The sequence below is a fragment of the Phascolarctos cinereus genome, unplaced genomic scaffold (genome assembly GCF_003287225.1).
Source record: "Phascolarctos cinereus isolate Bilbo 61053 unplaced genomic scaffold, phaCin_HiC Scaffold_4;HRSCAF=312, whole genome shotgun sequence".
Classification (NCBI taxonomy): Eukaryota; Metazoa; Chordata; class Mammalia; order Diprotodontia; family Phascolarctidae; genus Phascolarctos; species Phascolarctos cinereus.
Genome location: NW_027555847.1, coordinates 683493822 through 683517137, shown reverse-complemented (window position 1 = coordinate 683517137; position 23316 = coordinate 683493822). Strand labels below are relative to the sequence as shown.

Genomic DNA, 23316 nt, shown 5'->3' with positions numbered 1-23316 from the left:
TGGCCAGGTGAGGGAAGAGGCCAGGCCAGGTGGAAAGGGGCGTGGCCTCCTGCGATGACGCTACCAGAGGCTCCCGCCCCTTCTTGGGCAGACCCGGAAGCGGTGGCCCCAGGGGGAAGATGGCGCCCTCAGGGCTGAAGGCGGTGGTGGGAGAGAGTGAGTACTGGCCTTTATTCCAGTGGGGAGTGGGGCTGAGAGCCTTGTCACCTGAGTCCTTGGGAAGGAAGGAGGGAGGGTGGCAGGGAGCCTGGACACCTGACTCCCTGGAGGAGTGTCTGGAAACCTGGGACAGGAGGTGGGTGGCCACCTGTACCCCTGGATCCCCCAGGAGGGAGGGGGGCTAGGAGCTTAGATGCCTGGGTCCGTTAGGGGACGCGGCTCGGAGTCTGGATGCTTGGATCCTTAGGGGAGGGGGCTTCAGAAAAGCCACCTGGGTCCTGGGGGTGGGGGTGGGGAGGCTGGGTCCCCTGGGAGGTGGATGGGAGGCTTGTAAGTAACAGGCACTCAATAAATGATGATTGAATGAATGAGGGGAATGAGAGACTGTACCCAGGGTCCCTGCCCAGCGGGGGGCTGGGAGTCAGATGCCTGGACCCTTTGGGTAGGGTGAGGAATCTAGACACTTGAATGAGTGTTAGGGACGCTTATGGGGGGAGGCTGGACTTCTGGGTTCCTGGATCCCCAGTGGGGAGAATTTCAGGGGACTAGAAGTTTAGACAGTTGAAGCCCAGAAGAGGCCAGAACTGGAGGTCTATACCTTGGTGATCCCCTGCACCTAACCCCCTAGTCTCTTATTTAATGTCCTGTTAGTTATAAGTGCTTTGGGATCTTCACTGGAGGGAGTGGTACCCGGAAGCAGAAACTGGGCCCCACCCCTGGTCAGCAGGAGGGGGAATGGGCAGTTCTGTCCTGTGTTTTCCCACCCTTGGCCTGGTTGCTTTGGTTTCAGCTGTTTCCTTTAGTAGTGATAATGTGGTGGTGGTGGTGATAAGGGGCTAGGCCTCCCTCCTAGAGCGCTCTTTGACCCTGGTCTGGCCCTTGATTCGGCCGCTTCCTCTTCCCAGGTTCTTGGAGGGAAGTGACCACTTCTTGGTGGGGTTTATGTATTGTCCAATGCATTCTTTGACCATTTTGCACAGATAGGGAAACTGAGGCCCAGGGAGGGGTAGGGTCATGCTCAAAGTCACACTTTGAATTCAGAGGCACAGCTGAAATGAAAATGTGGGTCTTTTGACTCCCAGCCCTGTTACTTTTTTCCACATGGGTCTGGGGAACTGGGGTGGGAGACTGTAATGTGGAGGGACTCAATCCTAGCCCTTGTTCAGCCCTGAGTGGACTCAGGCTTCTGGCCAGAAGCATAGCTCACTTTGCCTGAGGCAAAGTATGGGGGAAAGGCTTAGGATGGCAGAGACACTGGTGTCAAGATATTTGCTTAGCCCAGGTGTCTGAGAAGAAGAGCTGTCCCCCGAGCCAGCCTTTCCTTCCTCTCCCCTTTCAGAGATCCTGAGTGGGGTTATTCGAAGTGTCAAGAAGAATGGAGAGTGGAAGGTAGGACTCTGGGAGCCAGGATATCTGGAGTCCCTGGAGGCCCTTTAAGGTCTCACAGCTTTTTCTGTAGGTCAGCCAGGCGTGACATCTTGGACAGAACCTTCAGAGGGGGCTTGCAAAGAGCCAAAGGGGAGAATGGCATGGTCTTTGTGCCTCTTGAGAGGAGAGCAGAAGGCCAGTGTTCCTAAAGTTGGGGTTAGGCTGTGGGAAGTTAGTGGCTTCATGGTTGCCGCAGCAGTCATAATTGGACGTCTTGGTACTTTGGGCAAACTCATTTGGGGGTAGCCCCCAGAATGGAACAACCTGGGAAAAGGGGTGACCTGCCCTCTGCTTCCCTAACTTTCACTGACCTGTTGCCTTGCCACCTTCCCTTCTCTGCTCCACTTTTCCCCTGCTGCCCTTTCTGGAGGGTGTAGAGAGCAGAGGATCCTGAGGCTTGGGGTGGCAGTCACTATGGTGGGGAGGGGGGAGCTGTGCCCCTCCAGTGGCACTATCCTGGTTGCAGCTCTGTGCCTTAGGTTCTTGTCATGGACCGCCCCAGCATGCGGATCATGTCTTCCTGCTGTAAGATGTCAGACATTCTAGCCGAGGGCATCACCAGTGAGTATGAGGCTCCCCTGGGCAGTCCAGGGCATGGCTCACAGATAATTGGGTATTCTGTCCCCGGGCCCCAGGGAGTGACTCTCCCCTAGATCAGCAGTGGATTGGGACCTTGGCTCCCCCCTCCTCTCTTGCTTTTGCCGGGGGCTAAGGGGAGGCAGGGGGAATTGGCCTCTTCTCCCTGGTGGCCTCCCCATGATCTGCCATGTTGTGTTGTTCCATCTCCTATGACGTCGCTTGGTGTGGTGCCGTGGATGGATGCCCAGTTGTGGAGGACATTAACAAGCGCAGGGAACCCATCCCCAGCTTGGAAGCCATTTACCTGTTGAGCCCATGTGAGAAGGTAAAGGCCACTGAGCGGGAAAGTCCATGGGCTGAGGGCTTTCTCTGTGGCCTCGGGGACTGGGGCCAGAGGGAGTGACTCTCCCATTTCTCCCAGTCTGTCCAGGCTCTGATCAATGACTTCCGGGGAACCCCTACCTTTACCTACAAAGCTGCCCACATCTTCTTCACAGACAGTGAGTGACAGGGACATGGGCTTTGGGGGAACGAGTTTAGGGGCTGGACCAGGATCCCTGCTCTGACTCTCCTCGTCCTGTTTCCTCCACACCCAGCCTGTCCTGAGCCCCTTTTCCTCGAACTGGGCCGATCAAGGCTGGCCAAGGCTGTGAAGACGCTGAAGGAGATTCACTTGGCTTTCCTTCCCTACGAGTCCCAGGTGGGGCTCTGCCCTGGGAAACTGGTGGTGAGGGGTCTGCAGGATGGAGCGGGGAAGGACAAGGCCAGAAGCCCTGCACAAGAAGGAGGGGCAGGGGGAAGCTGGAAGGATGCCCTGGGTAATGAAGATCAGGGCCGGGGTTACCCAGCAGTCAGAGGTGTCCTCCAGGCTCTACACCTTTACCCCTTGACCTCCTAGGTGTTTTCCTTGGATGCAGCCCATAGCACTTATAACTTGTACTGCCCCTTCCGGGTCAATGCAAGGATTCGGCAGCTGGAGGTTTTGGCCCAGCAGATCGCTACGCTCTGTGCCACCCTGCACGAGTACCCTGCTATTCGCTACCGAAGGTGCGGCTTCTCATCCTCCTTCCTCCCTTTCCTGATCTCTGACCCTGCCATTCTTCCCCCCACCCCTGTGGGCTGTAAGGCCTCTCCTGATCCCTCTTGTCCCCCCAGTTCCTCCTTCATTTCCTGCCTCCCTCCCCACTCTCCTGGGATCATCTTCTGGCCCCTACCGTTGTGTCACACTGGAGTCCTTCCCCTTCTGCCCCCACTCGCTGGTCCTGGCTCTGATCCCTTGGCCCCATCTTCCTCAATCAGACCCAACATACTTGTAGCGCAAACCACAGGCTTTGGGACAGTCCTCCTCCTCTCATGGCCCAGCTCTGGAGTGATGAAGCAGGTTGGGGGCATCCACTTCCTCAGCTTGGATCCCTTTTTCCTCTCCTCCATCTTCCCTAGGTGTGTCTCCAACATTTTCTTTTTTTTTAAGGTATTTATTTCTACAAACATTTATTTATTATCTTCCACCCCAATTGACCAATTATAAAAAAGAAAACCCTCGTACTTAACGTGCATAGTCTAGCAAAACAAGTTCCCACATTGGCCACATCCAGAAAGGTGTGTCTCGTTCTGCACCTTACGTCCATTTCCTCCCTGGCAGTAAGTGATTGGTGTGTTTTATCTTTAGTCCTCAGGACTCGTGGTTGGGCATTGCATTGGCCAGAGTTCTCAAGTCTTTCAAACTTGTATTTCTTTGTGATGTTGCTGTCACTGTATAAATTTTTCTCCTGGTTCTGCACCTTTCACTCTGTATCAGTTCATAGATTTCTTCCCAGTTTGCTCAGAAGCCATCCATGTGGTCATTTCTTTTCACAGGGGGTCTGAGGACACTGCCCAGCTTGCCCATGCTGTCCTTGCCAAGCTCAATGCCTTCAAAGCAGACAATCCCAGCCTGGGGGAGGTGAGAGCCAACCCGAGCAGGGGAACTGGGGTGGGGGAGGTGGGTAGGGCTTTTCTTGGGCTCACCCCTTTTCTCCCACTGTGTCTGTCCCCAGGGCCCTGAGAAGATGCGGTCTCAGCTACTGATTGTGGACCGGGGCTCCGATCCTGTGTCCCCTTTGCTGCATGAGCTCACTTTCCAGGCCATGGCCTATGACCTTCTGGACATCCAGCAGGACACCTACAGGTGCTAATGTGGGAATGGCGGCAGCAGCCTCTGGGGGAGGGATGCAGGGGGAGGACCAGGCCTTGTCCCCCGGACCATTCCATGTTCAGGAGCATCATGTCCTGTCCTTCCAGGTATGAGACGACGGGTCTGAGTGAGACCCGGGAGAAGTCTGTGCTTCTGGATGAGGATGATGAGCTGTGGGTGGAACTTAGGCATATGCACATTGCAGATGTGTCCAGGTAGGTCCCCTTAGGGTATGAGAGGTCCTGGGGTCAAATCCAGGCTGATCTACCTTCTCTTTGGAAGGTAGCATGAGATAGTGAAAAGACCACTGGATTTGAGGTCAAGTACCTGCATTCACACTCTGGCTCCATCAGCTTATTACATGTGACCACATGTGACCTTAGGCAAACTCTACAGGCCTCAGTTTCCCCATCTGTAAAATGAGGGGTTTGGACTAGATGACTCTTAAGGTCCCTTCCAGCTTTAAACCTATGAACCTATTACCTTTGCACTCACAATTCCCAATCCCCATCTGCCAAGCCAGCCAGCTCGGCCCCTGTCATGCTCATTCCTCTTTCATATCCTCACTGTCCTCCTTGACACCTTCAGGAGGGTCACAGAGCTGCTGAAGACCTTCTGTGAGAGCAAGAGGTTGACCACAGATAAGGTGAGCAGGACTTCTGTTTGTCTGGGGCCTGGGCCAGGTTGAGTGGAAGAGGAAAGAGAACAGACTTGTGGGGAGGAAGATCTGAGTTTGAGACACCGTGGTGAGGTGAATCCTGAGTGTTGGTGGCAATGCTGGGGAAGATCTGACTTGGTGAGGGGTCAGCTCTATTGGGGGACAGGTCATGGAGCAGATTCTTTGAGTGATGGTGGTTAGGGTGAGTTTGAGTGGGCCGGGCCTTGAGGGTCTTTGGGTTTGGGGAGCCAGGATTGGATGGAGGGAGCACAGACCTAGGAGAAGCCGAGTGCTGGGGATGGGACCAGTTTGGATGGGCTGAGCCTCAGAAGTCAGGGTGCTTTGGGATAGGGATGGGTCCAGGTTGGGTGACTAGGCCTAGGGTATTGGGATGATGTTCAGCATATTAGGGGGAAGGGGCAGTTTGGAGGGCCTGAGCCCCACTGTTCTCTTCCCTCTCCTTCCTTGCAAGGCAAACATAAAAGACCTCTCCCACATCCTGAAAAAGATGCCCCAGTATCAGAAGGAACTGAACAAGGTGAGGGGAGCCTGGAGCCCACTGGGCAGGTGTATTTAGGGGACCCTCCTGAGCTGGCAGAAGCACTCTTTGAGTAAGGGGGCCAGGAATCCCACCTTCTTCCCAGCTTGCTCCCTGTGGCCTGGGCCAGACTCCTGCTGGCTTCTTCTCTGCCACCTAGTCATTTATCAAGTATTTATTAAGCTCTTACTGTATGCTAAGTGCTAGGGATATGATGAAAGGCAAAACATAGTTTTTTTTCTCAAGGAGCTCACAGTCTATTAGGGGAGACAGCTTGTAAACAGCTCCATACGAGGAGAGGGAGGGTGATCTGAGAGAGAAGCTTGGCACAATTTCCTCCCAATGGTGGAGTTTGAACTGAGTCTTGAAGAAAGCTGGGGTAGGGGGGACACAAGTGGGCAGGGATGAGGAGGGACAGCACGTCAAGCATGGGAGATGGCCACGATGATGGGAGATGGAGCGTTTCATTGGAGGAAGGCCAGCAGGGCTGGAGCTTAGGCTTTGTGGAGAGGGAGAAGCCTAACAAGGGAAGAAGGGGCTGGGTTATGTTGTGGAGTTTTCGGTGCCCACCATGAGGCTTGATCTTTAATTCGCAGTACTCGACACACCTGAACTTGGCCGATGACTGCATGAAACACTTTAAGGGCACCGTGGAGAGACTCTGCAGTGTCGAGCAGGTGGAGGGCCCTCAGCTCTTGGGGGTTCAGGGTGTAGCTTAACAGGGATGGGGTACCTGCAGCCTCAGGGTGACATGTGGCCCTGTGGCCCTCTAGGTCCTCAAGTGCTGCCCTTTGACTGAATCCAAACTTCACAGAGCAAATCCCCTTAATAAAATCTCCTAAGCCTTAGGACCTGGATGTGGAGGCTCAGGGCTCTAGGGGTACCAGGCTTAGTTCAGGGGCAGGAGCTCAAGGAATGCCCAGGGATCCTGAGGCTCCTGGGCTATGTGGGCCCCACAGTGGTGGCTGAACTCCTGCCTCCGGCCCCGGCTCCCCAGGACCTGGCTTTGGGCACAGATGCAGAAGGGGAGAAGATTAAGGATGCCATGAAGCTGATTGTTCCCGTGCTGTTGGACACTGGGGTCCCCCCGTATGACAAGATCCGTATCCTCCTACTCTATATCTTGCTGCGGAACGGTATGAGCATTGGACGGGAGGGGTGGAGGGGGTGGGGCCTCAGTCACTGCCCACTGACCCTCATTAATCCCTGACCTTTTCTCGGGGTACCCCGGGCCATGTCATGTGTCTAAACACGGCCTTATATACATGTGTGGGTGCTGTGCCCACCCACAGGAGTGACCGAGGAGAATCTGGCCAAGCTCATCCAACATGCCAATGTGCAGGCACACAGCAACCTCATCCGAAACCTGGAGCAGCTCGGGACCACAGTCACCGTTGCCACGGTACGGGGTCAGGAAGGATGGCAGCAGTCATTGTAGCCTCCTGGACTCTCCTTGGTGTGAGTAGGGGCAGTGTGTCAGCTCTCACCCTGGAAGCCAGCCTGGAGTGGAGAGGAGAAATCGAGACACGGTAGTGGGGATCTTCACAAATTCTTAACTCCATCCCATCTTCTTGAAGCCTCAGCCTCTCCCATTTCTCCCCTCTCTTCTGTACTGTCTCTGGGCTCAGCCTCTTGTCTTTCTCTGTCTCTCTTTCTGTCTGTCTTATTCTTCTTTCCAGCCTGGCCTGCTTTGCTGCCTGGGGAGGTGCTGCCCTCCCCTCCCCTTCTGGCCCTGTCCATGACCCCCTCCCCTCCATCCCCGCCCCAGGGCTCCGGGGCCCCTACCCGAGGAGATCGAAAGGAGAGGTTGGAGCCAACTTACCAACTATCCCGCTGGACACCCGTCATCAAGGACGTGATGGAGGTGAGAGGGAGGGCACTAATCCTGTGATCATTAGTTGCCTCCTGGCCTCCCCCAGCCTCCCTGAGCCCTGGCCTCCTGCTTCCCTATTTCCCTGCTCTGACTTTTCCCAGCCCCCACCCTCCCACACCCCCACCTCTCTTCCATCCACCTCCCCTGGCCCCCTAAGCCACAGCTAGGCTTAATGGCAAATCCCTCATTATGGGCATTATCCTGGCATCTGATCCATGATCCCTGGGAGGGGAAAACAAGAGGAGCCTCCCTGGAGGAGGTGGGGTGATAAGGGACACTCTGAGCCTGTGTGTGCTCCCTCCCCAGGACGCTGTGGAGGACAAGCTGGACCGGAAACTATGGCCCTTTTTATCTGACCCTGCCCCCGCCTCCAGCTCCCAGACTGCTGTCAGGTAAGGTCTGGGGGGGACTGTCATGTGCCATCAGCCAAGGCGGGGTCCTTGTGAACCATAGGCGGGGGGTGGGGAGAGGGGGCTTGATCCTCCCCTGACTCAGTAGTCCCTTTCTGTCCTCAGCGCCCGCTTTGGTCACTGGCACAAGAACAAAACTTCAGTGGAGTCTTCCCGGGCTGGGCCCCGACTCCTGGTTTACATGCTGGGTGGCGTGGCTATGTCTGAGATGCGGGCAGCCTACGAGGTGACCCGGGCCACTGAAGGAAAGTGGGAGGTGCTCATTGGTGAGTTGGGGCTGGCTCAGGTGCCTGAGGCCTTTGGAGAGTTAGAGTTGGGGGCAGGATGCCCAGATCCCTGAAGGGTGTGGGGGCTAGAAACACAGTCTCGGGGAGGAGGGGGCGAGCAGCTGGATCCTTGAGAGAGGTGGGCTGGACATCTGCTGCCTGAGTCTAGAAAGCATGGAAGCTTCACTTGGTCTTTCTGTGCCTGTCAGGTTCTTCCCACGTCCTCACTCCCACCCAGTTCCTGGATGACCTCAAAAGTCTGGACCAGAAGCTGGAGGACATCCCCATGCCTTGAGTTTGGAGCAGCTTGATGTAATCCCCTCCCCTCCCCAACAGGCAATAAAATCCCATGGACTCCCAACCTCACCTCACCCCCCCTCTGGGTCACCTTCTTCCTGCGTCAGATCTTCATAGCAGGCCCTGACTTCAGTGAGGCTTCGCCATTGGAGCAGAGGAGCGAGGGGACCAGATGCGGCATCCTTTGATGGCTCCGTGACCTCACTGACATGGGCATTCCCTCCAGGTTCCCAGCCCATCAGCACCTTCTTAGTCCGTGTGGCCCTCGTCCCCGTCTCCTCCTGTTTGAGGCAGCGTCTGCCTGACAGTCTGGTGGCCTTCCTCGAGTTCTCTTCACATTCTGTGGCTTCCAGCCCCGTGCTCAGATGTCCCTCTGTCATCCCTCAGTCTCACTGCTGGGCTGACCTGCTTCCTTTTCTAATCATGTGGCTTTGGCTGGGGTATGAAGGTTAGATTGGAGGGGAAAGACATGGGAGTTGGAAGACAGTAGTTTAGGCTGGTGACAATGAACTCCTGGATGCGTGGTGGTGCTGGCCACTGGTGTCCCTCTTTTGGGGATCTATGGACTCATTATAAAGAAAGTAAGGGATTTTCCCCTAGATTAGGGGCTCTTAACTTGGGGGTCTGTGGGTAGATTTTCTGGGGCTCTGTAAACTTCAATGGGAAAAAAATTACATCTTTATTTCATTTCAAATTACATTCTTTATTTCATAATTGGTTTCCTTTGTAATCCGAGAGGTCCATAAGCTTTACCAGGCTGACCATCAGAGGGGTCTGGGGCATAGAAAAGGTTAAGACACCCTGCCCTGGATGGCCACTCATTCCCACGTGCTGCCACAACTTCCCTTCCCTTCTGCCCCAGGTTCATAACAACACCTTGGTCCTGTCCTTTCACTGGGGAGAGGGGTAAGGCAGACCCTCAGATAATATGTCTTGGGCAATGGGTGTGTCATGACCTCCCAGATATTTGTAAAGTGTGGTCTTTGCTAACATTCTCCGGCTACGAAGATTAAGAACAAGATGGCCCCTGCCCTCGAGTGAACTGAGCCAATTCACTTCCCCATCTCGGGTGAGGTTTCCTTATCTATACGATGAAGGGGTTGGGCTAAATGCCCTCTAAGGCCCCATCCAGCTCTGGGTCTATAGTCCTGTGGGGACAGTGTCCTAAGGCATTTTCCTAAGCATTAGGAGACTCACTTTGGCTCCAAGGGGAGAAGGGCAAAGCTCAGGGCAGGGAGACCCATACAGGTGAAAGGGAATAGGGAGGGCCATGAGAGTGGGACCAGGAAAAGAGGTGGGTCTGAGTAGTATGGAGGTAAATGGAAGTGATTAGATGTGGGGAGTGTGGGGGAGGAATGAGTCAGAAGATGGCAGTTTTTTGAGCCTGGGTGATAGGGAGGATGGTGGCATCAGTGGCAATAGGGAAGTCATGAGGACAAGCTTCTTTGTGTAAGGGGAAAGATATGAGCGCCATTTTGGACGTGTTGAATTTGAGGTACTAGTGGGACGTGGGTCTAGAGTTGGGGGAGGAGAAAAGGGATAGGACCAGATAGAATGTGCAGAGAGGAGGCCAATAGCAGGCCCCATAGGGAAGCAACCCCATTAAGGGGCAAGGAAGAAGATTAGGACTGGGTGTGGTAGGCTGCAGAGAGCATCAGCTTGGTAGTCAGAGGCTGGCCTCCTGATTCTGGCTTTTTGGCTCTGATCAAGTTGCTTCCCATTTGGCCCTTCAGATTTCCTCATGTGTAACAGGGTAAGATTGGTCCAGGTATCTCTAAGGTAGCTTTTCCCCAATGCAAATCTAGGATTCTGTATATATTTTTTTTTAATTTTTTTTCCTTTAGAAAAACCTGGAAAGACTTGGGTGGACTGATGCTGAATCAAGTGAGCAGAACCAGGAGAATGTTGTACACAGTAACAGCCACGTTGTGCGATGACTAATATTGATAGACTTAATGTTTCTCAGCAGTACAAGGATCTAAGACATCTCCAAAGGTCTCGTGATGGAAAATGCTATCCACATCCAGAGAAAGAACTATGGAGTTTGAATGCAGATCAAAGCATACTATTTGCTATTTTTTTTCCTTCTGTTGTGTTTTGTTTCCTCTTTCTGGTTGTCCTTCCTATTGGTTCTAATTCTTACTTACAACGTCACTAATGTGAAAATAATAGAAATGTGTAGTCTACATCAGATTGCCTGCTGTCTTGGGGAGAAAGGGGGAGACAAATTTAAAACTCAAAAGCTTATGGAAGTGATTGTTGATAAATCAAAATAAATTAATTAAAATTTTTTTTCCATAAGTGATTGTTGATAAATCAAAATAAATTAATTAAAATTTTTTTTCCACTTAATAGTATTTTTTTTCAATTACCACATAAAGGGGGGCAGCTAGGTGGATCCAGCCTCAGACAAACACTTAACATTTACTAGCTGTGTGACCCTAGGCAAGTCACTTAACCCTAATTGCCTAAAAGCAAACAAACAAACAAAAATCAATTACATGTAAAGATAGTTTTCAACATTCACTTTTATTAGATTTCAAGTTCCAGATTTTTTTTTTCCCTCCCCAAAATGGTAAGCAATCTGATATAGGCTATACACGTACAATCATATTAAACATATTTCCACGTTAGTCATGTTGTGAAAGAAGGATCAGAACAAAAGGGGAAAACCATGAGAAAGGAAAAAAAAGTGGATAGCATTTTCTATCTCGAGTCTTTTGGAATAGTCTTAGATCATTGCATTGCTGAGAAGAGCTAAGTATCAAAACTAATATGATTCCATATTTCAATGAAGTAGGCAGAGAAGGAACAGCCAGAGGGGTAGGAGGAAAGCCGAGTGAGTCATCTAGGGGATTGGAAGTGTCTAGGTGGAGGGGGTTGTCATCAGTATTAAAAACTGCAGAAGGGTCAGGAGGATGAGGAGTGAGAATAGGGCCTTGGATTTGGCACGAGGACTTTGTGGACTGTTGGAAGACAGGTGGGGATGTCCGGAAGCTGGCTTTCAAGGAGTGAGGAGTAGTGATGAAGGCAGGGATAGAAGAACTAGGAGATTTTTGCCAGAAGATAGAGGTCTGGTAGAGGGCAGAGTTATAACTAAGAGGTTTGCCCCAGGTTGCCAAGACTTGGAAGGTGCCAACTGAACCTGCACTCTAGCTGCAGACAGATGAGTACAGTTGCTCGCTGTAAAGTTTATTGGGAAGCTAGGTGGCTCACTGGATACAGCAACAAGCCTGCAGTAAGGAAGACTCATCTTCCTGAGTTCAAATCTGGCCTTGGTCACTTGCTAGCTGTGTGACTTCTGGGCGAGTCACTTCACCCTGTTTGCCTCAATTTCCTCATCTGTAAAATGAACTGGAGAAGGAAATGGCAAACCACTCCAGTATCTTTGCCAAGAAAACTGAGTTGTACACAACAGAACTTTATTACTTAAAATTGGAAGCTACCAGATGGTTCATACTTCCTCTCTCCAGCTATTGCACCCCTGGTGACCACCTCCCTTCCCCTTTGAGGCAGAGTGCCCTTATTATCTTGGGTCACTGCGCCCTTCCCCCAATTGAGTTTGTCTCAAAAGGTTGACTTAAGGGTGTTATTTAGGGAGAAGGATAGGGTTGCTGCCATGTTTTATAAAGCTTGCCCTAGAGTTAAGAAAATGGTAGTTATCGCTCACCAAGAAGGAAATAGGAGGGACCAATGGGAAAAAGCCAGTGGCAAAGAAAGCAATCGTGGGGCGAGGGTAGGAGGGGCCAACAGCAAAACTGTTGTGGGTGAGTAGTCCTGGGGCACTCCAACTTTACATAATTGGGCTCTGAGGCCCTACTAAGCATGGTGATCCAGCCTTCTCTGGGTGAGGGATCCTTCCCTTAGAAAGCGAAACTCATAACACAATAGGAATGGAGCTCCTCTCCCCTATGTACGCCAATATATCCCAAGTCTAGAACGTTAAAAAATGGATACCTTGTTTTTATGTAACTTTCAATTCCCAACCTATCCCTCCTCCCCACCTTACCAGTGAGCTATTGCTTACAAAGTGCCTTACAATTATGATCTCATTTGGTCCTCATGAACAACCCTGGGAGTTAGGTTCTATTATTATCATCTCCATTTTACAGATGAGGAAACTGAGGCAGACAGGTTAAGTGACTTGTCCAGGATCATAAACAGCTGGTAGGTGTCTGAGGCTGGATTTGAATTCAGGTCTTTCTGTCTCAAGGCCCAGAGCTCTATTCATTGTGCCACCTAGCTGATAACCAAGAAAAAAAGAGAAGAAAAATATTTACTTCAGCAAAACTAACCAACACACCCAAATGAGTCCAACAATTTATAGAGTATTTGACATCCCTAGTCCCCACCCCTTTATTTTTCAAGCCTTTCCCGGTTCTCGAAGCTATCCACCTTGGGAATGCCACTGATAGCAGAAGAATGCTCTGGGGGCAGCTGGGTGGCGCAGTGGATAGAGCACTGGTCCTGGAGTCAGGAGGACCCGAGTTCAAATCCAGCCTCAGACACATAACAGTAGCTATGTGACTTGGGGCAAGTCCCTTCACCCCAATTGCCTCACCAAAAACAAACAAAAAAAGCAAGAAGAATGCACTGGCAGCTGGGAGAAAGATCAGTGGAGCAGGGAGAGGCCAGGCAGCAGAAGACCCCTTAGGAGGCTAATACAGTTGTGCAGGGAAGAGGGGATGAGAGCCTAAACGAAGGCTGTGGCTTGTAAGTGAAGAGAAGGGGGCGATGTGAGAAGGGAGAGGAAGCCAGGGGCAGGGTGAGGTGGTTGTGAGGCTGAGTGACTGGAGGCAGGGTGGTGCCCTCAGGAGAAACAAGGAAGTTAAGGAGAGGGGACAGTTTAAGGGGAAGATGGTGACACCCATTTCACACATGCTGAGTTTGAGAACCCCAGTAGGGGTGGAGGGGTCCAGTAGGCATCATGTTGGACTTCTCAGGGTAGATTTTAGAGCGGATTCTATGGGCCTGGGAGACATCTGCATAGAGATGATAATTGAACTCCTGAGTTGATGAGATACCCTAGGAATGTAGCCTACATTCCTCATTAAGAAAGCACATTTTTCCATTATGCATGGAGGAATCCTGTGACTCCTAGGTGGGCAACAGAGAAGAAAGGAAGACCTGAATTCAAATTCTGCCTCAGATAGTTAACAACAGTTTGATCCTGGGCAAGTCTCACTTAACCTACAGATAAGTTTCCTATCTGTAAAATGGGAATAATAATAAGCTACTTAACAGGATTGTTGTGAGGATCAAATGGGCTGACTTATAGAGTGCTTTGCAAGCCTTGAAGCTTTATATAAATGCTACTTGTTTTTTTCACTTTAAAAATTTTTTAAATTAAATTTATTTTTAGTTTTTAACATTCACTTTTATAAGATTTTGAGTTCTAAATTCTCTCTCCACCCCCCTAGCCCCCCGGACGGCATGCAATCTGATACAGGTTATACATGTATAATCATAGTAAATGTATTTCTACATTAGACATGTTGTGAAAGAAGAATCAGAACAAAAGGGAAAAACAAGAAAGGAACAACAAAAAACAACAAAAAAAAGAGCAGCTAGTATGCTTTGATCTGCATTCCAACTCCATAGTTCTTTCTCTGGATGTGTATAACATATAGATGCTAATAGTTGTTGTTCCATTGTATTTTGGGGAGCTTATCCAGGGGACTGAGGGGATGTCACAGGGTCATTTTCACTTCTTTTCACTCCCTTATCAGCTGCAATCAGTAGCTAAGTCCTTTTGATTTCCCTTTTACTTATGTCTATCCATCCCCTCTTCTCCAGTCACACAGCCACTGCCGTAGTTCAGGGAGGTCACAGTCACCAGGGCCTTGGACAGAGACCTGCCAGAGCCTGGCCATAGGAGTGGAGATTGCATGGCCAGGGATTCTGGGAAGAAGAGCAAGATGCATCCTGACCTTTCTGAATTGCCCATGAGCCAGGCAGGGTTTAGTAAGATGGTGTCTTTCCACCATTTTGTGATTGTAAACTGGGGAGTGGGCAATAAAGTATTGTATTCTCCTGCCAAAGCCTTCTGGAAGCATGAATAAATTTCCTTGGGAAGATAAAATGTGAGTGGTCACCTCATCCATTCATGAAGTGGTCAGTATTGCAGGAGACAGAGATTCCTGGCTCCCTAAACGGGAGCAGTGAGCAGTCATTTGGGTAATCTCAATTAACATGCTGTATTTTTTTTTTCTCTCCCATGTGGCAAAGATAGACCAAAACTACATTTTCTTTTGGCAATCAGGGTTAAGTGACTTGCCCAGGGTCACACAGCTTATAAGTGTCAAGTATGTGAGGCTGTATTTGAACTCAGATCCTCCTGACTCCAGGGCTGCTGCTCTACCCACACAGCCACCTAGCTGCCCCAAAACTACGTTTTCTTGACAGTTCTGTGGAATGAGGAAGGAGACTCAAGCTATACTTAAGCCTTATTAGGAGATTTTGCTGGAGTAGTGATTGGGGGAGATAGTAGCCAAAGTTGTGATAATTTTATGATATATTACAGGCAAATTCATCATTTACATTTTGAAAACTCTAGCTTGAGAGCAGAGGGATCTGGGCCAAGGTGGAGTGTGGAGATGGGTCCTTGCTCTAAACCGTCTTTCTTCTAAGCATCCCTCCTATCAGACAGGTGGGCTGCATGTTCCCTCCGTACATTTACACAAAGATCAAAACCCTTAGTTCACAGGACAGGAAAGAAGAGGGGACAGGCACCAGTCTTGGGAGACACCATACTTATGGGGTGGGAGATAGATGATGAACTAGCAAAGAAAACAGGAGTGGTCAGGTAGGAAGGAGGTCAGCCAGTTGGTCAACAAACATTTATTAAGCCCCTACTATATGCCAGACACTATGCTAAGCAGTGAGGATACAAAGAAATAATAAAAAGAAGTTGCTGCCTTTAAAGAGCCCCCAATCTGATGGGGGGGGCAACATGCAAAACAACCACATATAAACAAGATATATGCAGAGCAAATTGGAGGTGATCTCAGACGGCAGGTGCTAGCAGCAGAGAGGATTGTATGAGGCTTCTGCTGTTTTGTGGATCCCTGGCAAAAGCAGGGAAGAGCAATTCCCAGAACCCAATACAGCTGCTTACCCTTTTCCAGAGGTTGTTTTGAGGAAAGTTCTTTGTCTACCATAAAGCACTATTGAAATGGAAGTTTTAATCCTTCTTCTTCACATTTCAAGGGAAGGGAAAGCCCTACTATATACTAGGCACCAGATTTTTATAAATGTTACCTCATTTCATCTTCACAACAACCTGCAAGGTAGGTGCTATTGTTATCTCCATTTTACAGTTGAGGAAAGTGACTTGCCCAGGGTCACACAGCTAGAAATGTCTGAGGCCCGATTTGAACTCAGCTCTCCACTGCACCACCAGCTGCCTCTGGTTCAAGGATCCCAGGTTTTATCAGGGTGAGCAACCTGCCAGAAAAGTAGGCCAAAACCCTTCCAAGGTTTGGTAGCTGGGTTTTGAGAGGTGCTATGACCAGAAATCAAACCAAACAAAAACCCAAAACACACCAAATTCCCCTCCTTGAAGCCAAGCTCTGAAAAGAGGCCGAGCCTAACACAGCAGACACGCAGTCACCAATGGGACTCTATTCAAAGCCTTTTGAGCTTGGTAGGACCCCAGTGAGGCAGCTTTCATGATAATAATGGAACACAGTGAAGGTAAAAGAGGAATACAAAGTGCTCAGAGACTCTGGGAGGAAGGGCTCGGCCCCCAGTCTGGAGGAGGCAGAATCTGAAATGGACCTGGCAAGGTTTGGGGTGGGAAGGCATATCGGGAATGGGACAAAATGAGAATTGTCAGAGTGGAACGGTTCTCCTCTTGCTCCCTCATCCTCTGTATCTGATCTGTTGCCACTTCTTGCCCGTTCCATCCCTTCGACACCTTCTTCTCCACTCACACAGTCCCCACCCTAGGCTAGGTCCTCACCACTTTCCTCCTGGATTGTTTCAGTGGCCTCCTGATTGGTCTCCTTGCCTCCAGTTTCTTCCTTCCCCAGTCCATCATCCGCACACAGCTGCCAAAATTATATTCTTCCTTTTATTTTTTTTTTAAATCAGGCAATTGGGGTTAAGTAACTTGCTCAGGGTCACACAGGTAGTAAGTGTCAAGTGTTTGGTCTGAGACTGGATTTGAAGTCAGGTCCTCTTGACGTCGGGGCCGGTGCTCTATCCGCTGTGCCACCTTGCTGCCCGTCAAAGTGAGATTCTTAAGCCCAGGTCTGACCCCGTCACTCCCTGCCCTAGAAGCGTCAGCGCTGCCCCACCACCTTCAGAATAAAGCACAGTCTCCTGTGTTTGGTATTTAAAGCTCTCCAGCTTCTCTTCCAGGAGGGTCACACATTACTCCTCCTTGTGCACCCTCTACTCCAACTGAACTGTCCATTGGCTGTTGCCCGTTCATGACATTCCATCTCCTGACTCCATCTCTTTGCACACACTGTGCCCCCTGCCTGGAATTCTTTCCCTCCTTGCCTCCAAATCTTGGAACCCTTAGCATCCTCTAAGGCTCAGCTGAGGTGTCACCCTCTTAAAGGGGCCTTTCCTGCTTTCCTCAGGAGTTTGTATGTCCCAACCAATCAATCATTCAATTAAAAAGCATTTATTAAGGACTTACCATGTTCTAGGCACTGTAATAACCCCGAGGATACAAAGAAAGGAAAAAGACAATCCCTGCCCTCAAGGGGCTTACAGTCTAATGGGAGAGACAACATGCCACCAACCGTGTACAATCTACAGTTATCCCTTCAGCATCATGACTTTCCCCATCATGATTTAATATATCGAGGTTTGGCATAAGATATTAAATGGGAATTTTTTTGGAGTTTTGTGGAAGTTGCAGACAACATGAGAAGGCCAGCAGATGGCACAGAGAGTTTAGAAACATATAAAATATATGTATAGTACTGTATAGTATGAACCCAAGTTTTTTTTTTTTTTGGCTAGGCAATGGGGTTAAGTGACTTGCCCAGGGTCACACAGCTAGTAAGTGTCAGGTGTCTGAGAGGTCAGATTTGAACTCAGGTCCCGCTGACTCCAAGGCCAGAGCTCTATCCACTGTGCCATCTAGCTGCCCCTGAGCCCAAATTTTACAATATGGTATTGAAAATACTCCATAAAAGAAAAAGAAAAAAATTCAGACTTCTTCTGCAAATGGAGGGCCAAAACATTTTACACAGATTTTCTAGGTTGTGAGGATGCCATACCCTTAACACCTGGGATTTGGAAGGGATAACTGTATATACAATGGAGTTTGGAGATAATCTCAGAGGAAAGATATTAGCAAAATCTTGAAAGAAGCCAAGGAAACCAGAAGGCTGAGGTGAGAAAGAAAATTCTAGGCAGAGAGACAGCCAGTCAGTCAAAATGCAGAGCCAGGAGAAGGAGAGGAAGTCTTATGCAAGAAATCATGAGGAGGGCCAGGCTTACTGGAGCTCAGAGTACATAGAAGGAAGTAAGGTGTGAGGAGACTGGAAAGGCAGGAAGAGGCCGAGTTATAAAGGGCTTTAAATGCCCAAACAGAGAATTTTTTATTTGATCCTGAAGGTAACAGGGAGCTACCGGAGTTCATTTGAATGGAGATTCGGGGTAGTGCAGGGGACTGGGAGGAATGGAAGGGAAAAGGAGACTTGGTCAGACCTACCAGTGTTTTAGGAGATCTCTTCCGACAGCTGAGTACAAGATGGACTAGACTGGGGAGAGACGAGAGGGAGAGTGACCATCACAAAGCTTCAAATCATAGGACCGTAGATTGAGTATTTGAAGGGATATTAGTGGTTGTCTAGTCTAACGTCTACATTTTACATAGGGAGAAACTGAGGCCCAGAAAACTAAACTGATTCTCTAGGATGCTGCAGTTAGTGCATGTCTGAGGTCAACAATTGAACTCGGGTCTTCTTGACCTGACCTACTCTATCTATATGTCTTACTTATATTTCTAGTTTGTACATATCCCTTATTTGTGTAAGTCCTTTATTTGAGAGACAGTATAGTATTAGATAGAGAACAAGGCTTGAAGCCTAGAAGATCTGGGTTCAAGTCTCTCTTCCGCTATAAACTGGCTGTGTGACCTCAGGTGTATCATTGACCTCTCAGAACTGTAGGCAACTCTCTAAGATGGTGGTTCTCCAAGCATGGTATGAGGATCCCCAAGGGTTCCCTAGATCCTTTCAGGGGGTCCGAGAGGTCAAAACTATTTTCATAATTTTGAGAAATGGCCTAGTGGTAGGCCCTAGCAGACAGAAGTGATCCCATATTTGTTTACTGATTGACCTCTGAATGTACGGGGAAGTTTTTATGTACCCAACTGACTCTGATAGCTACATTTACGGTTGGGGATGCAAGGCTAGCAAGCTTCATTTAATCCGGATATATAAGAGTAACAAACTTTACCTATCACAGTGTCCTGGCGGGGGAAGTGGCAGTCTAGACTACCCACTGATTGCCCCTAAGAGTTCCCTGGAGTCACCATAATGCATAGAGTGCCAGGCTTGGAGTCGGTAAGACTCATCTTCCTAAATTCAAATCGAATTCAAATTCAAATCTTGCGAGCTGTGTGACCCTGGGCATGTCACTTAACCCTGTTTTCCTCAGTTTCCTCATCTGTAAAATGAACTGGAGAAGGAAATGGCAAACCACTCCAGGATCTTTGCCAGGGGTGGGGAACCTGAAGCCTTGAGGCCACATGTGGCCTTCTAGGTCCTCAGGTGTGGCCTTTTGACCGAGTCCAAGTTTATAGAACAAATCCTATTATTTGTATAGGGATTTGTTCTGTGAAGTTTGGATTCAGTAAGAGGGCCGCACTTGAGGACCTAGAGGGCTACGTGTGACCATGAGGCTGCAGGTTCCTTACCTCTGAAAAATCCTAAATGGGGTCACAAAAAGAGTAGGACATGACTGAAACAACTGAACAGAACACAGGAAAAGATTTCCCTCCCACCTAGTCTCTGTGAATCTGCTCAGCAAAACAATCAGATATAAGGGCAGAAATTCCGGGGATCAGAACTCTCAACTGGGGTACACATTCCATGGCAAAACCAAGCCACTGGGCACTGTTGTTTCCTGGTGGGGCTGTAGATCGAGGAGCACATACTTTTGTGCCTGTGAATAACAAATGGCCTGACCTGAGATCCTTCTAGCTCTTATTTTCCTTCTTGGTCACACTAATAATACTGACATTTAAATTTCTAATACTGTAATATTGCTAGATCTCAGCCACATTAACAAAAGCTCTTGTTAGGGTAATTGTTGTTCAATAATTTTTCAGCATGTAAGGAATCCTGAGGACAACATATCTGAGAATTGCTCAAGATTCTAAATTGCAAGGAAAGTGCTGACATGCTTTGTGTGGAGGAAATTGCCTCATCTGGGAGGACCCAATGTCAATGAAACCACAGGTTCAGTCTCTATCCCTGTGTTTGCCCTTTACTGATCTGGGAACTTGTTGGGGGGCCCCAATTTCCACCCTACCTATTGAATATAAGCTTCTTGAAGGCAGGGTGGGTCTGTGGAAAGAGTGTTGACTTTGGAGTCAAGAGGAGCTGGGTTCAAATCCTGCCTCTGATACTTGTTACCAAGGGCAAGCCTCTTAGTATCTGGGTTTTTTTTTTTTTAGGCAATTGGGTTTAAGTGACTTGGCCAGAGTCACACAGCTAGTGATCGTTAAGTGCCTGAGGCCGGATTTGAACTCAGGTCCTCTTGACTCCAGGGCCAGAGCTCTATCCACTGCTCTCCCTAGCTGCCCCCGTCTCAGCTTCTTCTTCTGTAAAATAAGGGGGTTGGAGCAGATGGCCTCTTCCAGCTCTAGTCTGTGATCCTACACCTGGAGCACAGTGCCTGGCTCATAGTAATCATTTATTTGATTATTGATTATCGTTTAGTTGTGTCTGACTCTTCGTGACCCGGTGGACTCTTGCACGCCAATGCTGTCCATGGGATTTTCTTGGCAAAGATATTGGAGTGGTTTGCCATTTTCTTCTCCAGCTCATTTTACAGATGAGGAAACTGAGGCAAACAAGGTGAAGTGACTTGCCCGGGGTCAAACAGCTAGTATCTAAGGCTGGATTTGAACTGAGGTCTTAGTGACTCCAGGCCCAGTGCTCTATCGACTCTAGCACCTACCTGGGAAAATAATAATAATAATAATAATAATGATAATAATAGCTGTCATTTATGTAGCACTTTCAAGTTTGCAAAGCTGCCTCTTGATTACTGATTGGAGCGAAATAGTGTGTAGAGGGCAGATGTGAACGTCAACCTATGCTGTCACAGTGGTATGTGAGTCGGTGGGCAGGTGGCTGGGGTGCTGGTGTCAGAAGACTTTGTGGAGTCAGTTCATCTCAAAGGTAGGGCAGGTCAAACTCACTTCCCTGCCTCAGGCTGTCAGGCCTCTGATTGCTACCAAACTCCCCTACCCCTTTATTCCCCATCCCGTCCCTTCCCAGTCCTGTCTCAGCCTCCATCCATGCAGCAGGTGCTTTCTACCAGACAATAGCAGAGATTGCCCACGTTAATTGAAGGGAAAAAACAATTGACCAATCTTCAGCCCTCTCACAATGGGAAGAAAGGGAAAAAGTGTGTTTCTGTGACAGGATGGCTTATTTGCCCAGAGGATTCATTAATGGTAGGATTTCAGGCAGTGTCATTTGGGGAAGAGAAATCTTAGGGCATTGGGTGATCTCCTGGGCTCCCAAAGCGCTCTGTTCCCCAGAGAGACACTCCATGATCTAGCCTCTGCTCTGCCCTCCCCCTAGCCTTGGGGCCTGGGGTATTGGGAAACCAAGGTCCTGGAGCCAAAATTGGAAGCCTCACTTGCCCAAGACCGGAAACCACAATCAGCACTTCTTCTTCTGGGAGATGGAGAAAGGTGGGGAGGGGCTGGGATTGGGAGAGAAGAGGAAGGCTACATTGGGGACCAAGAGGTGCTGTCATCCCAGAGTCTGGCAGATTCTTATCAGCACCTTCTTCTCAACTCTGCTCAAAGGTGAGAAATGTCTCCTCCCCTCCCTCTCTTCACTTCCCGCCCCAAAGCTCCAATGGCCCCCATCTCTGGAAACTGTTATATTGACTTTCTTAGAAAGAACCCAGATGTTCCAGTCCCTGTCCCACATCCAGTGAGGGCTTTGCTCAGTGGTCGAGTAAGCTTGTTTTCATTGGGATAGCTGATTCTGAATTTCCTTTCTTCCTAGGGGCCAGTGGGATGAAGACTGCCTCCACCTTCCTCTTCATCATCTTCCTCATCCTTCCTGGGCACCTGGTCCTGGGGCAGGCTCACTGTTCCCTAGATGAGCTCTTAAACAAGAAGATCGAGGAGCAGGCTAGCTCCTATGGTACCACAGCCCCTGGACATTGCTAGACTCCAACCTTGCCTCTTGCCCCAAATCCAATCCCTGAACTAGACCCTAACACTTGGCCTGACCCGTCAGGATCCACCTGCCCAATCTTCCTCTGATTACTGGTACAGAGCCCATTAGAGTAGCTTCCAATGGGAACAGGAGGGAACCCAGCAATAGAGACATGGGAAGGTCTGGCAGCAACCTGGCTGGCACCAAAGGGGAAGCATCCTGGTCCAGGAGAAGGCTGGACAGGAATCTTACAGCCTTTCTCTTCTCTGTAATGGTTTAGTTCTGGCTGCCGTTCAAAAGCTTCAAGTGAGCTGCTTCAGTGTTACCTCTCGGGGTGCTCTAGCCACCTGCCCCTCAGGTCAGTCTGGAACCTAGTGTTCTAGCCCCAACTTCCCCTCCCCCAGGCCTCTGATGTTCCCTACCCATAGGACCCTAGTGTCCAGCCCCCAGCCTCCTACTCCTCCAGGACCCTGGTGTCAAAGCCTCAGGAGCCCCAACCAGGGCTCCAGAGTCCAAACCCCAGGCTCTCTTTCCCTTCCTTCTCCACCCAGGACCCCAGAGTCCAAACCCCAGGCTCTCTTTCCCTTCCTTCTCCACCCAGGACCCCAGAGTCCAAACCCCAGGCTCTCTTTCCCTTCCTTCTCCACCCAGGACCTCAGAGTCCAAACCCCAGGCTCTCTTTCCCTTCCTTCTCCACCCAGGACCCCAGGGTCCAAGCCTCAGGCTCTCTTCTCCTCAGGGTCCATCGTCACAAGCTGTTCATGTGGCTCAGCCTGTGGCTCCTGGGATGTTCGTGAACCCACCACGTGTCACTGTCAATGTGCTGGAATGGACTGGACTAGTGCCCGCTGCTGCAAGTTTGGGGGCCAATGATGAGCCGAGACAGAGCCTTCCTTTGCCTTCTTCCCACCAAATCCTTCCTGAGTGTGGCCTGCTCCCAGGAGTCAAAGCTAGAGGTTAAATAAACATGGCATGTGGTCAGAGTGTGCTGAGTGATTGCCGAGGGGCAGGATAGGGCCTGCCCAAATTTCTGCCCAGCCCTCTTACTCTATACCAATATGCTTCTTCATTGGCTCCAACCAGGGAGGTCCCAGACTTTCAGGTACTGCTAATGAGGAGCAACTGACATGCTGGGATCTTGAAGGGACTGAGAGGTAGAGCCTGAGCCTGGATACCTAGGTCTTTGGGAGAGGACCTTGGCAGGTAGAAGTTTGTCTGGCAGCACTCCAGGAATCCTCATTTCCTGCCCCCCCCAATTCCACAGAGAGAATTCTCTAGTTGGGGTGATGGATCCCAGAGAGGGTGGGGATGGGCAGCTGTCTATGAACTCGTGAAGAGGAATATATGGAGGTTGAGCCCAGCTTAGGGTTATCTGGAAGACTTCTGCTCCCTTTGGCCCCCACCCACCAGGGAACTTGAACCACCAAAGTGGTTTTTCTGCTTCTCTGTGTTCACTTTACTTACTGTCCAGCTGGACAGTTCATGTATAAATTAGTCAACTTTAAGGTACCAGGCTTGGGGCTGGACTCCTGGGTCCTGTGCACAGGAAAGCTGAGGGC

At 49.8% G+C, this 23316-nt stretch overlaps 2 protein-coding genes across 6 annotated transcripts; both read left to right on the top strand.

Moving 5' to 3' along the window:
* Positions 1 to 50: 50 nt before the first annotated feature.
* STXBP2 (syntaxin binding protein 2) lies at positions 51 to 10682 on the top strand. Of its 5 annotated transcripts, none has more exons than XM_020979873.2 (20): positions 52 to 156; positions 1499 to 1548; positions 2067 to 2148; positions 2415 to 2491; positions 2588 to 2666; positions 2763 to 2866; positions 3065 to 3213; positions 3466 to 3606; positions 4024 to 4108; positions 4203 to 4333; positions 4447 to 4554; positions 4928 to 4985; positions 5470 to 5535; positions 6132 to 6212; positions 6533 to 6671; positions 6828 to 6937; positions 7304 to 7399; positions 7715 to 7800; positions 7924 to 8084; positions 8294 to 8450. In XM_020979873.2, the coding sequence occupies exons 1-20, from the start codon at positions 120 to 122 to the stop codon at positions 8377 to 8379; spliced, it is 1926 nt and encodes a 641-aa protein (XP_020835532.1). In that variant the 5' UTR covers positions 52 to 119; the 3' UTR covers positions 8380 to 8450. The 5 variants fall into 5 exon arrangements, with proteins under 5 accessions (XP_078010362.1, XP_020835532.1, XP_078010360.1 ...); XM_078154234.1 differs by lacking the exon at positions 3466 to 3606 and adding an exon at positions 10226 to 10682 and having other exon boundaries at positions 92 to 156; positions 8294 to 8396; XM_020979875.2 differs by lacking the exon at positions 3466 to 3606 and having other exon boundaries at positions 92 to 156.
* A 10626-nt stretch (positions 10683 to 21308) lies between these two features.
* On the top strand, positions 21309 to 22738 carry RETN (resistin). The gene is made up of 4 exons (XM_020979876.2): positions 21309 to 21396; positions 21602 to 21742; positions 22038 to 22115; positions 22497 to 22738. Exons 2-4 carry the CDS (start codon positions 21613 to 21615, stop codon positions 22628 to 22630), a joined length of 342 nt encoding a protein of 113 aa, XP_020835535.1. The 5' UTR covers positions 21309 to 21396; positions 21602 to 21612; the 3' UTR covers positions 22631 to 22738.
* Positions 22739 to 23316: the final 578 nt, after the last annotated feature.